At 43.2% G+C, this 22,606-nt stretch overlaps 1 protein-coding gene across 5 annotated transcripts in view; it reads right to left on the bottom strand.

The window, feature by feature from the left end:
• The window catches only part of LOC121855814 (zinc finger and BTB domain-containing protein 17-like), a 141,118-nt gene that overhangs the window by 6,721 nt on the left and 111,791 nt on the right, over positions 1-22,606 (bottom strand). For 2 of the 5 annotated variants that reach the window (XM_042350929.1, XM_042350928.1), the window contains exons 2-5: positions 16,814-17,640; positions 3,243-3,395; positions 946-1,064; positions 21-151 (exon numbers count right to left, since the gene is read on the bottom strand). In XM_042350929.1, the coding sequence (XP_042206863.1) occupies positions 21-151; positions 946-1,064; positions 3,243-3,395; positions 16,814-17,534 (1,124 nt within the window). In that variant the 5' untranslated portion in view covers positions 17,535-17,640. Of the gene's footprint in view, positions 1-20; positions 152-945; positions 1,065-3,242; positions 3,396-16,813; positions 17,641-21,689; positions 21,796-22,606 lie in introns of those variants that run through there. The other 3 variants (XM_042350932.1, XM_042350927.1, XM_042350931.1) reach the window with 2 other exon arrangements.

The following is a 22,606-nucleotide window of genomic DNA, read 5'->3' as shown; positions in this document are numbered from 1 at the left end:
CAACAATCAGAGAGACTTACTTGTATATGTAATTAACAATGCTGAAAAGTTCTTCAAAGCGCACATCTCGAGGCATGATAATGATTGGATGCTGACACGGATTGTCTCTCAGTACACCTCGGAAATATGGACTTACAGCTGACAGTACAGACTGAAATGTAAAATGTGAATGAACATAGTTTTCTAATACTGTAATTTTACTCCAATGCAATTAAAAAAACACAGGTAGTAAATAAGACTTTCCCAGAATAAGTCTTTAAGTTCCAGGTACAATACAGTATCTGAACTTGATGTATGACTGTAGGGGTAACGTAGATTCTCACATCTACTACTAACTATCAAAATGTTCACAAACAAGAAAACTCTTTAATTACACAATTTTAAAAAAGTCTGAGTTACAAACTGTTCTGAAGGTCACTGTTGTGTACAGTGGATACAAAATTAATCCAGTTTACTGACAGCTTAATGGAACAGTGATCCTAACAGAAACAAAACTTTCAATACAAGTAATTACCTGATGATTGTTTGAACAATTTTATTTTATAAAAACATAAGGCTGTACTTGGTCCATAAAACTTAGCATACACAATGCAAAACAAGACTTACTACCTGCTATATTTCTCTTTTGTAAGTTTGTTAAACAGACAAACAATAAAAAGTGAGCTGAATGATTGTATAAACAGTAAGATTAATCAGGACAATTGTGTTGCCAAGTGTAGTTTGTCTCCTGGAGATCTTTTATGTCCTTTTCTGACTACAGGTGATGTTTGAATGATGGGTAAAACATGACACTTGTATCTTAAAGGGTAACACCCATCTTGCACAAGATTAAAAAGGCTACTCTTAGGAAAATCTAAACAGTATGTGTGAAGAGAAGAGGTATAATAGCTGAATATAGTTTAGTTATACTGTATATTGACACAAAAATTCAGTAGTAGACTGTACCTTATGAGCTTTGAGAGAGCGGCCCTGAGCTGTTAGTGTGACATCCATGAATGACTCGTCTCTGGCCAATGCCTCGAGGACAATGGTCAGGTGGTTGTTATGCCTCAACTGATAACTCTCTGTGGAAGAAAGAATGGAAAAAGTTACCTTCCTCTTTTGATGACATACAATACAGAAAATCCTACACATCACCAATATTCAAAACTCGTAAGAAAAAGAAAAAAAGATTGATCCTGAAATCAGGAACACAATGTAAGTCCCACATGGTTCTTCTGTTAATACTCATACCTTTCCCTCCCCTCCCCCCCCCCAGCACTTTTGACCACAAATGAGAGGACTTTTGGTACATCAATTGCCCTAAAATACAGTAGATGACAATAGCATCATGACTACCATATCAGTTTCAACAATGCCAAGACTAGTGTTCATCATCCTTGACTCAGATCAATTTTCTATTTCTTATTAAGTTCCCACTGACCACTCATGACCCCTGCCACCTTGAGGAGTGATTTCAATACCAGTCTCCCATTTATGGTTAACACTTTTATGCTAGGCAACTCTCATGAGATACTTTTATGCTAGGCAGCTCTCATGAGATACCTTTATGCTAGGCAGCTCTCATGAGATACCTTTATGCTAGGCAGCTCTCATGAGATACCTTTATGCTAGGCAGCTCTCATGAGATACCTTAATGCTAGGCAGCTCTCATGAGATACCTGCAGCTCTCATGAGATACCTTATGAGGCAGCCTCATGAGATACCTTAATGCTAGGCAGCCTCATGAGATACCTTTATGCTAGGCAGCTCTCATGAGATGCTAGGCAGCTCATGAGATACCCATGCTAGACAGCTCTCATGAGATACCTTTATGCTAGGCAGCTCTCATGAGATACCTTTATGCTAGGCAGCTCTCATGAGATACCTTAATGCTAGACAGCTCTCATGAGATACCTTTATGCTAGGCAGCTCTCATGAGATACCTTTATGCTAGGCAGCTCTCATGAGATACCTTAATGCTAGGCAGCTCTCATGAGATACCTTTATGCTAGGCAGCTCTCATGAGATACCTTTATGCTAGGCAGCTCTCATGAGATACCCAGCCCCCTCTCTACACATGCCATGTTATGACACAGCTGGTAGTTGAAACAGACAGTGGTAGAGTGTCTGTGTGAGAATTTTGAAAATCATACAGCATCAAGAAAGGCGTTGACAACATGACACAGTCCTGGGAGGAATTGTCACCTGCTATGATGAATAGTGAGTGGCAATGGCTTTGGCCTGAGGCTGTCCTAGCTTACGGGGCTTCAACCATGCACCAGATGTCCCTGAGGTCAGCAAGACAATTGTCTCTCTGACTTCAATGATGTCACAGAAGTGGAAGTCACTGAGCTCCTTGTCTCTCGTGAAAAGGAGGTCAGTATTGAGAACCTGTTGGAGCTGGAGGTGCAGGAAGCAGAGGAGTCACCATGCATCTTCCCTACTTTAACTTTGGCCAAGCTTGATATAATCTTGGAAAGCATGCAGACCACCAGCCAGATAATTTTTGACATGGACACTGATCCTGAACGCAGCTTCAAAATTCGGAATGGCCTCGAGGATTTGTCCGGCTGCTACAATGAGCTTCACCGCCGGAAGAAAGAGCAGGTAAAACAAGCCAAGGTCACAGATTTCTTGAAGTCTCAATCAGATGAGCCTCAACCATCAACTTCATCTGCCGTCTGTGAACATTTTAGGAAGAAAAAGCATCAACCAGCCGCTCAGCCAGAGTCTCCACCTATATTCACTGGGTTTGAGGATCCTGACGACCCTTCACCCCAGCCAACATGTTCCTCCAGTCTCAGGGAGGAATATCAACTCAATGGTTCAACACAGGTAAATACAGTATTTCCTGTAAGTACATTACTGTGGTTAAATTTTTTTGTATATATGTCTGGTATATTTTCTTGCTTGCCAGTGGGAGTTTTTGGAAGATGGCCCCTAACCCCCTGAATTTGTTCTATTTGTATGGGATTAAATGCGTCTTTAACCGTTGATTTACTATCCAACGACTTTTCCCAGTACCTATCTGCATCGATAATTATTGAGGTACACCAGTCATGATCAATTTATTTATGAGTCACAGCATGACCGTTAGCTACAGTACATTTACAGGGTATAATCATAATCAAGTCAGACTACAGTATACAAGAAAATAATAGTGAAATTACCACCAAAATTATAAAATATTGTATTCCTAATTGTTTTTAACTGATGTGCAAAATAATGAGACGACAAAGAAAAGCAACAATCCATTCTACCTGGTTTCTGTGGAGTAGGAGTGGGTGGTGCTGGAGTAGATTCTCGTTCATTAGATTCTGCCAGAAACAACTCTGGGGATACAGCAACAGGAACTTCATCACCATTGTTGTGGCTAAAATCACTGCTTCCATGATCCTCTGGTGCTGCCAAACCTGGGGAAAGTGGACTGGTCAATAGGCTGATTACATAAATGTGTTTATAATCTGGCAATAACATGTACAGTCAGCCAAAGATCCAGCAACCCCACCCTGAGTCTCGTACTGGCAATTTTACCTGTCAATACTTGGTAAAGGAAGGCTGTATGTAAAGGTGATTGTGATTGGTGGGTCTATTTTTGGCTGTATCTCTGTGAGTATAAATATTAAACAAACCAAAGGGAGTATTTTTATAATAATAAACTATTCATTATTATTTAAAATCATGTGGTTTCCAAAAGTTCGTATATTTGGCTAAATAATGTAGAAATTATATTAATGAATTGGCAACTCAACTATAACATTTGGAAACTTCTCATTATCTTAAATAACAATGAATAGTTTATTATTAAAAAAATTCTACCTTTGGATTGTTTAATATTTATCCTGTCTCTCCACCCCCGAGTCCCTTTGATAATAATGTGCATGTGCAAAAATGAGAGGAACTTTCAGGCCACTGTACTGCACTGTGGGAGCTCCAAAGTTAGGTTAAGTTAAATTAGGTAAAAAACACAACATTCATTTAAAGAGGTATACATTACAGAACGTATAAGAATTATATATTCATTATGAGACCTAAGCCAACCTTGGAATCTTGTACAGTACATGTAGTCAACAGGCACAAAATCACGAGTGTCTGTATTGATGTTTGGCAAGACAGGGAACTGAACCAGATAACTGCTACATTAAATAATTGATTGTTCATAAAATGGGCCAAAAATTTTTACTTTTTGTTTTTATTATTTATTTACAGGATTGGCCCACCAGGGCACAGGTCAATGACCCACATCGGGACCTGGGGGCGAAATAATAATAATAATAATAATAATAATAATAATAATAATAATAATAATAATAATAATAATAATAATAATAATAATAATAATAATAATAATAATAATAAAAAATACAAAAAAGACCAAGACAGTAGTGAGAAACAATATACTCTATGTATTTTGTGTTGTCAATGTAAGAGAAACAATTGAAACCCTGCAATTGTGTGTAAATATTCACTTTATTAATACGTATTACTAAATTATGTAATGTAGTACTGTAGTGTCTGGTACTAAGGCAACTTTTCTGACTCGTCCAATGTCAAGAAAGGTACAAGTGATTTTTTTTGGCCAGTTAAATATACAATATGCGAAGTAGTTAAGATTAGGGAAAGATCAACCACGAACTCTAATGTACAGCTTATTGATTTACACATATGGTGATAAGAGAAACAAGGGAGAACTTTATAGCGTTTTCTTTATAAATTTATGTGTGTTAGGTTAAGTTTACACATAAGGCATGGATAGGAGTTGTTAATCATCTTATTGTTTGGCGAGAAAAAAAAATCTCCATCTTTTTGGGGATGTTCTTGAATGTTTTTACCAAGCAATGTACTTCAAAGTTCTGCCCACTTTGTATTTTTAACTGAAATAAAAAATATAAAAAAAAATATGGTAAAAGTGGAACAGATGGCAAACACCAGAAGTTGTTTGATTGAGTTCAGTTTTCCCACACACGTTCTTTAGAATGATGATGGTAAGATATAACAATGAAACCAGCATTTAATTTAAGCTAAGTTTTTTTTTTCTTCTCTATCTTTGATCATTAATCACCTGTAGTGGGCAGGGTATGAAGGATGAGGGAAACTGTGGGGTAAAACACGGTGAAAACTGATCATGACACTAAAATTATGTCTACATGCTTTGTAAGTGAAGAAATTAATTATTTACCGAAGTAATCATCAGAAAATTCTGCCGAGTCACTATGGCACTTCAACAAAGTTGCTTACGTTGGTACCAGATAAGTAATTTTTGTTTAATATAGGTGGTGTTGGTAACTTGTAAATATTAACCCCATATTGAACCTCAATACAGATTTTAATTTTTTGTAAATTTTGGTCACTTTATGATAGTAGCCAGGTTTCAATTCTATGAAAAAATGTTTTTCACAGAGTTCAGACTATTCTAAGACACTTTTCTATGGCATTTCCATTAGAAATGTATATTTTCTTGTGTTTTAATAGATACAATTACCAGCAATATTACTTGTTTAAAGTAAACAGGGCTTTGAAGTTGAGGGAAAATGTGAGGTAAAATACTAAAATTAACACCAAACAACCATTTGAAAACCTGAACTAACATTTCTTAACCTGTAAAAATCCTAAAAAGTTGACCTTATTCATGTTTTCAGTGTTTAGTACGTGATGGCCCTGATTTCCGTTTTTAAATTTGTTTTCGGTATTCAGATGAGGATGGATTCATAAACTCAAGTGATTCTTAATATTTTTACAAGTTAGGAAAGGTTAGATCAGGTTTTCATACGTTTGTTTGGTGTTATTTTTAGTATTTTACCCATTTCCTCGACTCCAAAGCCCTGCCCATTTTAAACAAGGATACACCCAATTTCGTCGCCAATCCATTTCGTCACTGACCCGGTTCGTCACCAAAACCCCATTTCGTCACCAATATCAAATCCGTTTCGTCACCACTAACAGTCGCTGGTATTAATGACAAATTGTAAGTTATTATTTTACACGAATAGAAATTACACATGTATACAGACGACTCGAGACGTATTGTTATTATTATCTATGAATATTAATTATTTAATAGAGAAAACGATTAAAACATGAGTAAATAAACAAAATACAGAAAAAATTAAAAATTATTGTTATTACTATACATGAATATTAATCGTCTAATAAAGAAAACGATTCCACATTAGGAACCTGAGTTCAGAGACAGGTTAAAGCATCTTAATTTGAACTCGTAACAATGGTTTTAAATTAGACAAATTTAGATTTAGGCGCGAAAAGGGTAAATACTGGTTTGGAAATAGAGTAGTGGATGAGTGGAACAAGTTACCAAATATCATCATTAATTCTAATACGCTGGATAGCTTCAAACACAGGTTGGGTGGATATATGAGCAATAGGGGTTGGGTGTAAATGGGACTGCCCAGTATGGACCAATAGGCCCGCTGCAGTTTCCTCCATTCTTATCTTCTTAAACAAACAAGCATATTAACAATGTTTATATAATTTTTATTTTCGTCTTTAATAATTTGTCTGTGTTTTTTATTATTTTCTATCCCAAGCAACAGTTATTTTCGTTTTATATTTTATTTTATCCCTTCACCACTGATCGGTTACGTCTCTACACACTGTTGGCAAGTACTGTAGTGGGGCAGCTAAATGCCATTTTTCAAGAGAATCATGCAAATGGTGATATAGACGCAATTTGGCATGGTAATTCTCTAATGGTTACTAGTCAAGTCTGCCTGATTGGCCATTTGAAAATCCAAGATGGCGGCCATTTTCCGAATGTCGCCATATTGACCTTCAAAAGATGTTTTTCTTATAGAAATTGATGTAGTTGGTCAATCTGAGTGATCTTGGTGTCGATATGTATGTTTTCAAAGCATGCTCAGATGATTTTTTATAGTTTTAAGTCCATTGTAACATTTATCATAAAATAACACTTTTTAGTAAAAAAAAAAAATATAACAAAAGAACTTACTAAAAATAAGTACACACTATTAGCACTGGTTCCTGTGACTTCTCCTGTGAGTACATCTTGGTGCATTTTGCTGTTCATATACGGCACAAAGTGCTGTGCAGGAAAAGTCCAGGCAAGCTTGTTGCATCTCTGGTTGCAGTCTTTCTTACAGGAACATTTGGTCAGCTCTGACAGCATGTCACCTGTCCCGGGAAGAGTCTCCAACGTATCTGCCATGCCTCTCCCTTCTGCGTCCGCCCCCAGTTGACAGGACTGCTGGTTTCTGGACTGGAGATTGTTGCCTGGCCCCAGATGATACCAGCCTGGTAGGCAGCCCACTGACCCCTCTTCTGTGCTGCATGGTGAGCTGTCCACGTGATGCAGACTTCATCAGACACATCCTCAGTGAGCAAGACCTCTTCCAGCCAAGCATACTCTCCCTGCAGGTGTGACTGGATTGACTCAGGTGCTGGCAATGACTGAGGTGCTACCAAGGGAGGATTGGGATTCTTCATAATATAAGCTGGACGGACATTGATGAATATCTGGAAGCTCAGGAACTTTCTTGACCATCGTATCTGCATTCCGTCCGGTGGTTCACGCTCTCACCAGCCTGCTCCAGGACCTGGATGTTTGGAAGATGGACACACTGAATCCCCATGGAAGAACGTTTTGGCCGTAGTCGCAGTGGTTTGTGATCCAATGTTTGGCCACTGCTGAAGTCGTGAACAACTGCTTCTGTAAGATTGGTGGACACACCACTCCATCTTCACGTACTGTACAACTGCTTCTCCTAGCGGGGCTGATAGTGTAGAACTCTGTCATATAAATACTGACCCCATTTCGCACAGCCTGTCGATGAGCTGCCTCTCTCTTGTCTTAGCTAACACAGACACTTGTGCCGACGTAGATAACGCCAAAAAGGTGTGTCACGGTCATGGGTGTCTGTGGTTGTGTTCCTACCTTGTAGTTGGTAAAGCAGTTGTACTGTAAGAGCTGTGACATAACAGGGTCAGACTTCGATGCGCGCCATGCTGGGTTAGGTTGATATCTGCCATGTTCGATCATGCATACAGAATTGAAGGCAGTGATGGTGGAACAGCCTGTTCAATGCATCCTTCATGAAATGTACTGCTGAAGTGTGACATGCTGAAGCATGTCCCCGTAGTATCATCCCAGCAGCCTTGGCCAGATGGATCGCGTCACCGTATTTGCTAGCGTGCCAGGATTGAGCCAACGCACTTCTTAAAGGCCAGTAGAAGATAACTCTTCGCCCAGTGATGAGCTTGCAGCTGGGGGATGTGAAAAGCAGCTGGTCCTTCGGTCGAGTAGCATGAACATCGGGCGATCAACGCAGCTGCTCAAGTCTCTGTCTGTAGAGTGTTGACCAGGTCAGCAAGTCTGAAATGGGTGGTTCAGTGCGCTTCACTAGAAGCTTTCATCTGAGTGATGTAGTAAGCCAGTTCAGAGAAAGCAGTTGGAGTATGCGTCCTTGTTTGGATGAAGCTCTTGTGCTTCTTCTTGCTCATAAGGCATTTCGGTGTGTTCTTTCCTCGGTTGTACAGTCTGCCAGGCAGCAGGGTGATACTTCGGTTCTTGTGCCTGACATCTCTCCTGCACTTAGTTTAGCAAGGGTTTTATATCGCTAAGTGTCTTCGCACAATCATTCAATCTTTTTATTAAGTTTCATTGTCATTGCATGTCTTTATATGTCATCATCTCCCGAAGCTTCTTCCTCACATAAGCATTCTGTTGCTTTTGGGGTCTCTGACCATTCGTGGTGTCTTACTTTACTACTGCTGCTCTCCTCTAGCAGCAACTGCAGGGGGTTCGCCTTTTTCTGAGCTTGCAAGGTTTGTTGAACAGAAGTCTGCAACTCTCTGATACTGTTCCTTGTTTCTCCTCTGGTCTCCTCTATCCCATCATCTTCAACAAGTCTTGCAGGGTCAAGCTTGATTGGCAGTGCATTGATTGAATGAATATTCCTTAGCAGTTTTGACAAATATTTAAAAAAAAAAGTTTATAGAGAATATGTGTGGCGCCTCAGTCTCCTCCAATTGGGCGCGTAAACCACGGGTGCGGCACTCTGGAAATCTTTGATACTTTGATTTCAACTTTCATTAATCTGCTCCGTGGAAAAGAGCAAGGTATTTTAAAAGCCGCTAGCCATTCATTCAAAAATTTCCCCGCCAAACTGTATGTAAAATTTTCCATATTTACCGGAAAAATAGTTACACTGGCGCAGATCGTACACAGTGAAAGCCCATATAAGACCCCGCCATAACCCAAAAATGAGGTTCACAATAACAATACTGCCATAGATAATTACCAATTTATGAAGGCTAAAATACCAGTTAAATGAATTGTCACCTCTGTCTTGCATCACATACAGTATAATGCTTAAGTCTTTTTGAGTACCGATACTTGACGAAATTTAAGGTGACCGAGCGGTAATAACAAAAAGTAAAGATCAGTTTATAGTTATGGACGTTACAAAGGTGAAAATTTTTCGGTGACGTTGACCTTAAACTTTGAGAGATAATAATAATAATAATAATAATAATAATAATAATAATAATAATAATAATAATAATAATAATAATGCCAGCCTGATCAAGCATGGTCCTTAGGCTTGATCAGGTGGATATTTCATAAATTTCGGTTCTTGATTGTGGTGGACTGTAAGTAGTAAACAAGGCTTGACCTACACGTTGACCAAATCTTACCAATGCCTAGTTGTCCTTTTTCGAAACCGGTTATTAAATATGAACGCTATAGCGACAATGAACGCAAAACTATGAAACGAAACAAAAGGAAATATTTGACTGGCGTAACAATGTCACTTCGTCTCTCGTGCTCTTCACTCACAGCGCGGGCGAACGGCGTAGAGTTTAACGACAACCTCACGCCCTCTATCTACAGTGTATCATCAGTTACCCCCTCCTAGTGATAATATGTATATATCGAGTAATTAAAATGATATCTATAATCATATACGTGCGGCTGGTGGGAGTTGGCGGATAATTGAGTAGGTGCGGGTACAGTATACTTTAGTTAGTAAGCTGTAACGTAAGACTGTTTCTTGCATATCGGAAGGTAAGAATTAGCAACATTATACCGATACATATTAAGCCCATTGGCGTTAATAAACAAAACATTCTGAGTAAATCACAGGTTGTTTTTACAGTAAAACCAAATCCCATCACAGGGCCGGGAGGCAAATGATAACCAGGGTAGACCTAGAGTAAGGCTCCACACTACCTACGCGTTCACCCGTCTACCCGCAGGATCAGTATCAATATCAAGATCAATACCGTCGACTATCGTCTATTGGTGGACATGTCGATACACCGATATCCGATGTCGATAGTCCGATATCCGATACAGCAGGACTTTCACGTGGCAACCTAGCATGCCAGACTCGGTGCACATTACGCTAAACGCAGTATAACCGAAAGCATCTTGTGACAGCCGTGTACATGAAGGATTCTCACTTGGCTCAGTGTGTCAATAATTCAGTCTATACCTGTATTTTTCTGGGCAAATAAACTGTTACTATATCAATATCAAACTCCAAACTTTACAACCCTCCTGCCTCACTCACCCTCCCTCCTGCCTCTCTCACCTCCCTCCCTGCCTCACTCACCCTCCCGGCCTCTCTCCACCCCTCCTCCCTGCCTCCTCACCCTCCCTCCTGCCTCTCTCCCCCTCCTCTCTCTCTCTCACCCTCCCTGCCTCTCTCACCCTCCCTGCCTCTCTCACCCTCCCTGCCTCTCTCGCCCTCCTGCCTCCTCACCTTCCTGCTCTCACCCTCCCTCCTGCCTCCTCACCCTCCTCCTGCCTCTCACCTCCCTGCCTCTCTCACCCTCCCTGCTCCTCTCACCCTCCTGCCTTACTCACCCTCCTGCCTCTCTCACCCTCCCTCCTGCCTCTCACCCTCCTCCTGCCTCCTCACCCTCCCCTCCCTGCCTCCTCCCCACCCTCCCTCCCTGCCTCCTCACCTCCCTCCTGCCTCCTTCACCCTCCCTCCTGCTCGCTCACCCTCCCTCCCTGCCTCCTCACCCTCCCTCACCTCTCTCACCCTCCCTGCCTCACTCACCCTCCTGCCTCTCTCACCCTCCTGCCTCTCTCCTCCTCCTGCCTCTCTCACCCTCCTGCCTCTCACCCTCCTGCCTCTCTCGCCTCCTCCTCTCTCACCCTCCCTGCCTCTCTCACCCTCCCTGCCTCTCTCTCACCCTCCCTGCCTCTCTCACCCTCCCTGCCCTCCTCACCCTCCCTGTCTCTCTCGCCCTCCTGCCTCTCTCCCACCCTCCCTGCCTCCTCACCCTCCCTGCCTCACTCACCCTCCCTGCTCTCTCACCCTCCTGCCTCTCACCCTCCTGCCTCACTCACCCTCCCTGCCTCACTCATCCTCCCTGCCTTAATAACACGTCCTATTTTAGTGTCATCAGCAAATTTGCTTATGTTGCTGTCTATGCCGATATCTATGTCGTTTATGTATATAATAAATAAGAATGGTCCAAGTACTGAGCCTTGGGGAACTCCACTTGTGACGTTGCTCCAATGGGACTTTGTGCCGTTAATGCTCACTCGCTGTTTCCTGTCCCGTAACCACGCCCTAATCCATTTAAGGATATTACCTTTGATGCCATGTGCTTCTACCTTTCTAATTAGTCTTTCGTGGGGGATTCTGTCGAAGGCTTTGCTAAAGTCGAGATATACCACATCATAATTGTGCCCTTCGTCCACCGATTCGAAAACTGATGAAAAGAATGTTAATAGATTAGTTAGACATGAACGTCCGCTTGTGAAGCCATGCTGGGAATCATTGATCAATCGGTGCTTCTCCAGGTGATTTTCAATAGAGTTTGAGATGATTGCTTCCAGTAATTTGCGTACTATTGATGTTAGACTGATTGGGCGGTAGTTAGAGGGTAGTGATCTATCCCCCTTCTTGAAAATCGGTATTACATTCGCTATCCTCCAGGATTCTGGTACAACACCTGTTTTTAAGGACATGTTAAACAACTTTGCTAAGGGGATACTAAGCTCTTCCTTACATTCCTTTAATACTCTGGCAAATATCTCATTGGGACCAGGTGACTTATTAGGCTTTAGTTTGTCAATTTGCTTACTAACATCGTTACTAGTCACTACTATCTCGCTTAATTTGTTTTCTTCACTATCTCTGAATAGAGTCGGTGCCCCGAGTATCCTGTTTAAATTTTCGGTGGTGAAAACTGTTGAAAAATTTAGGGTCATTGTTGTCTGATCTGAGTTTTTTGTATGGTATGTTCTGCCTTTGTGCATTAAGTAACTCATTATTTCAATTGTCGAGGAACTCGGCAATCTCAGATCTCGTTATCAGGTCGGTGTCATCTGTCAGGTTCACGGCCAAGCGCGACACCCCCTCTCTCAGCTGCCTCTTTAAACTGTCAAAGTTTGCCCTTCTGAAATCTGGTACTTCAGTGGAATTTTCCTTACGTCCGCCCTGAAAATCTAACTGGAATCTAATTTCTTTGTGATCTCTGTTTGCAAGTTCGTTCCCTACCTCGACATTGCTGATGAGGTTTTCTCTGTTCGACAGAACTAAATCGAGTATATTATTACCCCGGGTGGGTTCGGTTATATGTTGACTTAGGAAACAGTCCTGGATCGTCTCGAGAAAATCCTCTGATTCTGAGTTACCCGTAAGGTCAGTCCAATCTATTTGGCCAAGGTTTAAGTCGCCTACTATACAGACTTTGTTGTGTATGGAAGCCCTGCGCATTTCATCCCAGATAAGTCGCTCATTGACTCTATCAAGATTGGGAGGTCTATATATTACTCCTATGATTTATTTTCCCTACCGTCGATTAATTCTATCCAAATTGTTTCTGTATTCCGCTCAGTTTTTATTTCCTTATTTATTTCACACTTCAGATTATCCCTAACATAGATTGCTGCTCCACCTCCTTTCCTGATCTGCCTATCGGTATGGAACAATTTGTAACCCGCAATTTGGTATTCGACCGGTAACTCACGTGAGTCTAGGTTAATCCATGTTTCAGTGAATGCTATTATATCGATTTTTTCGGTACATACCAAGGCCCTAATATCATCCATTTTGTTTCTCATACTTCTACTGTTCGCGTAGTATACATTTAAGTTAGTCGTGTTCTGAGTCCTCCCTTTACTGCGTTTAGTTTTAATTAAACTCCCTGTCTAATTTAGTTTTGTCATCATTCCTAACACTATTTCCCTGTAATCTTTCACTTTGTTTACCCACTCCCACTGCATTCTCCTCCACCCCCGTGCTCATATGTTCTCCTAGCAGTTTAAAGACTTCGATATCTTTTGAACTGCCCCCTCTAGAGCCCCAGCCAGGGTTGCTACTCCATCCCTAGACAGGTTCACCCCATCACTAGCATAAAGGTCCCTTCTGCCGTAGAAGTTATCCCAGTTGTCAATGAATGGGACTGATATTGACTTGCAATATCTGTCAAGACGATCGTTGACACCAACCGCCCTTGACAACCATTCACTGCCAACTCTCCTTCTAGGCAGGACACCGCATATGATAGGGATCCCTCCCTTAGACCTAATACGATCTATAGCTGTCTTGAACTTATCAAGAAGCTTCTCGCTCCTACACCGACCAATATCATTGCCTCCTGCACTGAGGCAGATAAGGGGTTTGTTCCCATTACCAGACAAGATATTGTCCACCCTGTCAATTATATCCCTCACCCCAGCTCCTGGCAAACACACCCTCATCCTATTTTTGTTTTTACCACAAAAGGCTCTGTCCATGTACCTTACCTGTGAGTCACCAACAATTAAAGCTTTTATACCTTCCTTGTCAGCCCTGTCCCTGACTGTACTAACGTCCAATTCGGCTATCAAGGGACTGAACGAGTTGGTACACTTAGCTGCTGCCGACCGGATAAACCATTATCTTGATATTGTTCGGAAATGAAGATCTCGAAATGAACGAAACTAGTTCCCAATACGGCCACCAAAGAGATACATAACCCTATATAAGACCAAGGAGTTGGGACGCCAGTACTGTACATTAGTTTTTTTTTAAACATTGGTAAGAATTCATTCATTCAGACAAACGGAGAGGAAATGATATGTAATTAACAAAAGAGATTTAACATAAAAGGAATTATGTTTAATAATTCCTTTGTCGCTAATTACACTGTTCCATTGCATGCAAAGTTGTGTTTATGTGCATTTTTCTAGGGAGGGGGTCCATAGCTTTCACCAGATTCCCAAAGGGGTCCGTCCGTGACTCAAAGAAGGTGAAGAACCACTGATCTAGATGTGACGTAGATAAAGTTTCATAACTTATGTACAGTGTATGTAGTGTAAGTGACGTACAAACAGGCCAGGAATGTTTGGGGAAAACAATGAATTGGTCGCCAACATATTAATAAGTTAGGGGTTGAAAGATTATTTTAATCTATTCGGCCTAAACGTTACTTTAGTTAAAACATCACCCGAGCGGCTGTAAACACTGCTGCCAACTGTACCGTGTCTGGATAAATAACGAAATAATGACGTTCTTACTGTAAATGATTCTAGTCACTGCAGAAAACTCTCAGGTCAGTTTTTTTTTATTATTCCTGAAAAAACCTAAACAGTACATGTATTATTAGGTGAATCGTTACCCTGGCAACACTTAGTCAATTGTGGAGAGACTTACACCAAAAGTTGATCAAACTTGCCATGTTTGGTGTAAGAATACAATACCCTGCCCTAAGTTGTGACCAAAGTGAAGATAACAAAGATAGGCCAAGCAAGACCTGACGACCATCCCAACTAGAGGTGGCCAAGACGGGGAAAGGTGGCCAGTGCCTGTGTTGGATCCCCCCTCTTCATTGTTTTAATAATCTTGCCAAGGGTTATTTTGAAGTCGAGCATAATTCTCCCTTCCACGGCTTGAGCTGCTAGACTGTTCTATAGATCTGCAAATCTTTGTGTGAAAAATGAATGATGGCGCCTTGACGAGCTTCAAATAGTGTTCTGTCGTGTTGGAAGAGCGTGACATGTCGAGAAAAAAAATTATCTGGGTTTGTGTGTTCCATCCCTTTCAAGATTTTGAATGTCCGTCCCTATCGTGTTCTGTCTAGAGTCAAGACAACTGCCAGCCCCATATATAAGGCCTTCGTCTATTAGGATAATGGAGACGATAAAGTTCATGAATAATGTTAGTCGCTGTGTTGCACCTTTTCTGGGGAGGTTGTCTTTCTGGAGGTGTGGTCTCCATCCTGTACTTAGTGGTCCAGGTAGGGACGTATTAAGTTGGTGGAGCATTTTCTTATCTGTATATTCCAAATTATGAGTTATGGTTCCTTCAGTTTGATTGACTTTATTCACCGCTGCTTTCAGGAGTTGGCCCATCAGGACGTCCTCCCTTACCTGTTTACAAGAGTGTTGCTCACAGAGTAACCGTGTTTAGGGTTATCGTCTAGTTCAGGGTTGATTCCCCAAGTCCACGTCATACACACATACTCGTACGTGGAGGAAGTTTGACGATGCAACTTTACCTCAAATTGCTGAACACATATTTTTATATACATAAAATCATGGATTCCGCGACAGGAGAATAAATATATATATTAATACTCACGCCGAGGGAGTTGATTGGCCCCTCACCACCTATCTGTGTGTACAAGTCCGCACTAAACTCGATGACGCTAAAACATACATTAAGGTCACAGTTTGTAATAAGGAAGCGTCCCGTTGAGTCTCTCGCTTAACTCTAAAATAGTTTTGTGACCTACGAATTAATAATGAGGTGGGAGGAAATTACTGACACACATTACCACAGTTTGTTGTTACTGCAGATGTAACGTAACATACAGAAAATTATTTAAGAAACAGTAACAACGTTGACTAAAAAGATTGAAGAATTACAACAAGTGAGCCATATAAATGTTGTGATTCATCAACATACAGCAGACCTGTGTGGTGGGGGGGGTACAGTGTGGTGAGGGGTACAGTGTGGGGGTACAGTGTGGTGGGGTACAGTGTGGGGGTACAGTGTGGTGGGGTACAGTGGTGGGGTACAGTGTGGTGGGGGGTACAGTGTGGGGTACAGTGTGGGGGTACAGTGTGGTGGGGGTACAGTGTGGTGGGGTGCAGTGTGGTGGGGGTACAGTGTGGTGGGGTACAGTGTGGTGGGGTGGTGTGGGGTGCAGTGTGGTGGGGGTACAGTGTGGTGGGGTGCAGTGTGAGTGTGGTGGGGTACAGTGTGGGGTACAGTGTGGGGTGCAGTGGGGGTACAGTGTGGGGGTACAGTGTGGTGGGGGTACAGTGTGGTGGGGTACAGTGTGTGCAGTGTGGTGGGTACAGTGTGGTGGGGGTACAGTGTGGGGGGGTAGAGTGTGGTGGGGGTACAGTGTGGGGGAGTGTGGTGAGGGGTGCAGTGTGGTGGGGGTGCAGTGTGGGGTGCAGTGTGGTGGCAGGGGTACAGTGTGGTGAGGGTACAGTGTGGTGAGGGTACAGTGGTGGGGGTACAGTGTGGTGGGGGTACAGTGTGGTGGGGTACAGTGTGGTGGGGGTGCAGTGGGTGTGCAGTGTGGTGGGGGTACAGTGTGGTGGGGTACAGTGTGGTGGGGTACAGCACAGTGGTGGGGGTACAGTGTGGTGGGGTACAGTGTGGTGGGGGTACAGTGTGGTGGGGGGGTACAGTGTGGTGGGGGTACAGTGTGGTGGGGGTACAGTGTGGTTGGAACGCGGTCTACCTCCACACCCACAAAACTATTGCTTGTATATCATCATTTATACTCCACATGCACTGTAGTATCGCATGCTCTTCATATCTTAATAAGTAAGCAACTTGTTAGATTTTAAAGAACAGTGGTGAGTACTGGCTGCAGTACCAAACTCCCTCACCTCTTGAAGTTGTTTCCGAATCGCTGGAGCAGTCGGTGGCTTCACTGAGAGTCGGAAGAAACTGACTCACCAGTTTGGTTTCCTCAGGACTTAGTTCACACACAGTTACTGTGTTGAGTTGGCCTGATGAAGCGGCGTGAGACGTTACAGGGATGTGAGACGTCATGGTGGGGTATGAAGTCCCGGCTGAGGACTCAGATAGTGAAGGCTGGGAGGTCATGTGTGAACACTGTTGCGAGGTGATGATCGACGGCATACTTGTGTCGCCATGGACATAAGACATCTCTGTGGGTTTGGGTAAGATCATCCTCTTACCAGGGAGTGTGTGAGGGTAGACTAGACCGCCAGGGTAAGGGGAGGTCTGCTGCTGCGTGAAGTGCTGTGGTGGCCGCATGCGGGGAATGGAACCTACATAGAATGGTCGAGTACTTGGTCGAGTGTGATCCAGAATATCTTGGAACCGCTCTGGGTGGTGGTGCTGGATGTGTTTCCTCATGTTGGTGGTGTTGGTGTAGGCGCCCACGAAGGAACACAAGCGACAGATATAGTGACAATTGTCCACCATACCGAAGTATCGCCACACTCGCGAGGTGCGTCGAGTTGATCCGCTCATGCCCACACTGCCCATCTCCCTCACCCCACCACCCACGCCCGTGTTGGTGCTCAGGTTGACAGTGTCCGGGGGTATGGAAGTGCTGCCGCTCATACTCTCGTTGTCCATGATGACTATAACGCAGGCGGCACCGCTACACAACCACACTGAATATAACACAACACTTCCACCCCAGCAGTCACTCTTGTCGGTAATTTACAGCTGGATACCTTCACTTTAACATAAATTAGAAAACACATTTTAAGTTGTTTTTATTAACTTGTCACAGTTTATTCAGAAATATAATGATCATACACATCAACTGAAACATCACTTGCAAGTTTTCCAATAACAGTCCAGCACTGAGTAGATCAAACTTAGGTTCACACAACGGGTCCTCAGCGCCACTACAGACACCAGGCCTCACCCCGTCCACCATACGCACGCAGTTACCATTAATATCACTCCTCCGTTTCACTAAGTCATGTAAGATTATCCATAACACATAATTTACTATGTATAAAAATAGTTCAATATCAATTTCCCGAGCCAACAGTAGAAGTAAAGATCCCAGATGTAAGTCCTTCAGATACACTACAGTCATCTCCTCACTACTGACACCCTAGTTACCTTCCACACCAGTCATGACTCACACCAGTTATATGGCACCTTATTCTGAGACCAGACACTTACACTACCCACATGCACAAGAGACCAGCCATAATTCAACAGATTCATAGCACACACTGCCAAGCTATGTCCCTCACTGCTGATTGTGTTGCCCTTATAGTGACAAGAAGATGTCACCAGTCACTCAACCAACCTCTAGCTACAGATCCTCTGATGATGATGGCGGTGATGGTGAAGATGGTGATGGTGATGGTGGTGATGACGCTTAACAGATATAGAAATATTCCCAGTTACTCAGACGTTCATCAAACACTGACTATCTCAGCCACTCAAGCATATAAAAACATCATCGGAAACCCTCATCAAGTCAGTCCATTAATATATCGGAAACCCTCATCAAGTCAGTCCATTAATATATCGGAAACCCTCATCAAGCCAGTCCATTAATATATCGGAAACCCTCATCAAACCAGTCCCTTAATATATCGGAAACCCTCATCAAGTCAGTCCCATCAATATATCAGAAACCTCTATCAAGCCAGTCAGTAATATATCAAACCCTCATCAAGCCAGTCCTATACTACCCTCACCCAGTCCCACCTACATGCCATGCACCACCCTGTCCTACCCCATGTGCACCACCCACCCTGTCCTACCATACATGTGCACCACCACCCTGTCCTACCATACCATGTGCACCACCCACATGTCCTACCATACTGTGCACCCCCTGTCTACCATACATGTGCACCACCCACCATGTGCACCACCATACATGTGCACCATCACCCTGTCCTACCACCACCCACACCCTGTCCTACCATACATGCACCACCCACCATGTCCTACCATACATGTGCACCACCCACCCTGTCCTACCCTACATGTGCACCACCCACCCTGTCCTACCTACATGTGCACCACCCACCCTGTCCTACCATACATGTGCACCACCCACCCTGTCCTACCATACATGTGCACCACCCACCCTGTCCTACCATACATGTGCACCACCCACCCTGTCCTACCATACATGTGCACCACCCACCCTGTCCTACCATACATGTGCACCACCCACCCTGTCCTACACCATACATACGTGCTGCACCCACTGTCCTACCATACATGTACACCCACCCCGTGTCCCTACTATACATGTACACACCCTGTCCTACCATACATTGCACCACCCACCCTGTCCTACATGTGCACCACCCCCCTGTCCCACCATACATGCACACCCACTCCACCCTGTCCTACCATACATGTGCACCACCCACCCCTGTCACTACCTACACATGTGCACCACCACCCTGTCCTACCATACATGTACACCACCCATGTCCCACCATACATGTAGCACCACACCCACCCTGTCCTACACCACATGTGCACCACTACACCCTGTCCTACCATACATGTGCACCACCCACCCTGTCCTACCATACATGCACCACCCACACATGCACCATACCCTACATGTGCACCACCCACCCTGTCCTACCATACATGTGCACCACCCACCCTGTCCTACCATACGAAATATTGCTCTAAACATACAAACAGTCTACCAGTTAATGTATACAAACAGTCTACCACTTAATGTATACAAGCAGTCTACCAGTTAATGTATACATGCAGTCTACCAGTTAATGTATATAAACAGTCTATGTAATGATTGTTTATCAGCTTACAGCCCAGAGAAGTACAGCACATATAACATTAAGTAGATGCCGACATGTACACCCTCCTAAGCTGACACTCCCTACAGTAATTAAGGTGAGATTAAGACCTGATCCAGAGTTCTCACCGCCATGCGATCATGACCGTGTTTCTCAAGAAGCACCCGGGCAAACACAGCAGTCCAGATATACCCAGTAAGAGAGGTCATCTGCCGGCTTGTCACCGCCAATATAAGGGACCTTCAGCTCCTTCCAGGAGGCATTATTATTATAACAGTTCCTTCCCAGAGACAGACAGGGAGAGACAGGACTCAGAAGACAGGAGTGACTAGTCGAGGCCGGGAAGGAGACTTCCCTCCCGAGCTAGCAGTCTCTCCCACAGGAGACAGAGTCCAGCCGCACCTGCAAACAACCCCCAGCCGCTGGGCCTCCCTCAGGTCACGTGAGTCATTGTCAGAGCGATCCATAGGGTGAGTTACTTGAGGTGGGGAGTGTATCAATTTCCTATTAGGAGGGAGATAGGAAGAAACTGGTTCACAAATAGGGTGGTGGACGAGTGGAACAAGCTTAGCAACTTTGTAGTAAGTGCGGGAACTCTGGAAAGTTTTAAAAGGAGGCTAGATAGATTCATGGATGATAGAGAGTGGTAGTAGCTCTCGACAGGAGCTGCCATGCACAGGCCAACCGGCCTATTGCAGACTCCTTATGTTCTTATGTTCTCATGTTTGTGTCCGAGAGCCAGTGTCTAGTAGCTTCGATAAAATTATCTATTTATGTGTCCATGCCATTGAGTTAACCAATAAATAGCTGTACTTGGAATTGGCGTTTAGAGAATCCCCCTACGGCTATATTAAGGGTTAAGTAACTAGCCGACCACACTACCAAACTCTCCTCACCTTATCCTACAGTTATACATTCTTACTATACTTGTAACTATTAATTTACCTTCATTACATCTACCAGTTAATGTTTACAGTCTACCAGTTAATATAAACAAGCACTATTAGTTAATATAAACAGTCAGTTAACATAGTCTACCAGTTAACATAAACAGTTAATATCAACAGTCAACCAGTGATTGCCTAATAAAGTGATCATTTTGCCAGTTATTATAAACAAGTGGTCTAACAGTTTATGTAAACAATCATTCTATCAGTTAATACGGTCTACCAGTAATCTTAAGTCTTCCTGTTAATATACTGTAAACAGTTTACCAATTCTTTCAAAAAAGCAGTCTACCAGTCATTAAAAACAAACCGTATGAGTTAATGTAAAGTATACCAGTAAACTTAAACTGTCTACCAGTTAATGTAAACAGTTTAACTGCTGACTGTACACGACCGAGAGGATAACTACAAATAATATGATCACGTGAAGATTAGACACCCCAATTTATTTCAACTGATTAAATATCCTAGGTTAAGTTAAGTTAGGTTGGCGTTGGTTTGGTTAGCGTTTAGTCACTGTAGGTTAGGTTACGTGTTTAGTCATCAGGTGAAATAAGCTGGGATGTTATACCTTCACGTGATTCAGTATACCTGTACCTTATTAACATATCTTCCACACTACCAAGTTTCTCTACGTATGTACACTACGAACTTCACATTACAGTAGAGTTAATATGGACAATAGAAGGGATCAAGCTAATATTAGACACACCACATTATTTCATCTAACGTTAACCTAACCTAACGCTAATTTAATTTATTCTCACCTAACCAAACCTTATGCTAGTCTAAAGCAAATCTCCCCACCTTGCTGGCGTTAGGGAAGGTACTGTTTCAGGTAAAATAACTTGGGGTGTCTAATCTTCATGTAAAATAACTTGGGGTGTCTAATCTTCATGTAAAATAATTTCCCCAGTTTTAAAGAATTTCGTCCACCACCCATATCACTAGTTAAGGGTGGACCCGTGGCTGGCGTTCTGGTGGTATTAACGCCAGCACTACACAACACTCCCGTCAATTGTTACCTCTACAAGTGCTGGGTTGGTGTGGGCAGTTGTGTTGAGAGGTGGTGTTGTACTGGGTGATGGTAGTGTTTTACTGGGTGGTGGTAGTGTTGTACTGGGTGGTGGTAGTGTTGTACTGGGTGGTGGTAGTGTTGTACTGGGTGATAGTAGTGTTTTACTGGGTGATAGTAGTGTTTTACTGGGTGATAGTAGTGTTTTACTGGGTGGTGGTAGTGTTGTGGTGATAGTAGTGTTTCAATGCGATAGCAGTGTTTTTACTGGGCAGGTAGCGGCGCCGGGCATGTAGTGCTGTACCTGGCGGTAGGTGTTTTACCGGGGTGGTGGTAGTGCTAAATGGGCGTGAAAATAAATTGGTGGTGGTAGTGCGGTACTGGGTGGTGGTAGTGTGGTGGTAGTGTTGTATTGGTGGTGGCAGTGTTGTACCGGGTGGTGGTAGTGTTGTACTGGGTGGTGGTAGTGTTGCACTGGGTGGTGGTAGTGTTGTACTGCGGTGGTAGTGTTGTACTGGGTGCAGGTAGTGCTGGTACTGGCAGGTAGTGTTGTACTGGGTGGCGGGTAGTGTTGTACCGGGTGGTGGCAGTGTGGGTACCGGGTGGTGGTAGTGTGGCACTGGGTGATGGGTAGTGTTGGTACTGGGTGATGGTAGTGTTGTACCGGTGGTAGTGTTTACTGGGTGGTGGTAGTGTTGGTACTGGGTGGTGTAGTGTTGCCTGGGTGATGGTAGTGTGGCACTGGGTGGTGGTAGTGTTAAATTAAAAGATGGTAGTGTTGGTACTGGGTGATGGTAGTGTTGTACTGCGGTGGTAGTGTTTTTACTGGGTGGTGGTAGTGTTGTACTGGGTGGTGGTAGTGTTGGTACTGGGTGATGGGTAGTGTTTGTACTGGTGGTAGTAAGGTACTGGGTGATGGTAGTGTTG

Source organism: Homarus americanus, unplaced genomic scaffold, assembly GCF_018991925.1.
Source record: "Homarus americanus isolate GMGI-L3 unplaced genomic scaffold, GMGI_Hamer_2.0 scaffold14072, whole genome shotgun sequence".
NCBI classification, from domain to species: Eukaryota; Metazoa; Arthropoda; class Malacostraca; order Decapoda; family Nephropidae; genus Homarus; species Homarus americanus.
Note: the sequence above shows the minus strand (reverse complement) of the source record. Positions and strands in the feature narration are given on the sequence as shown.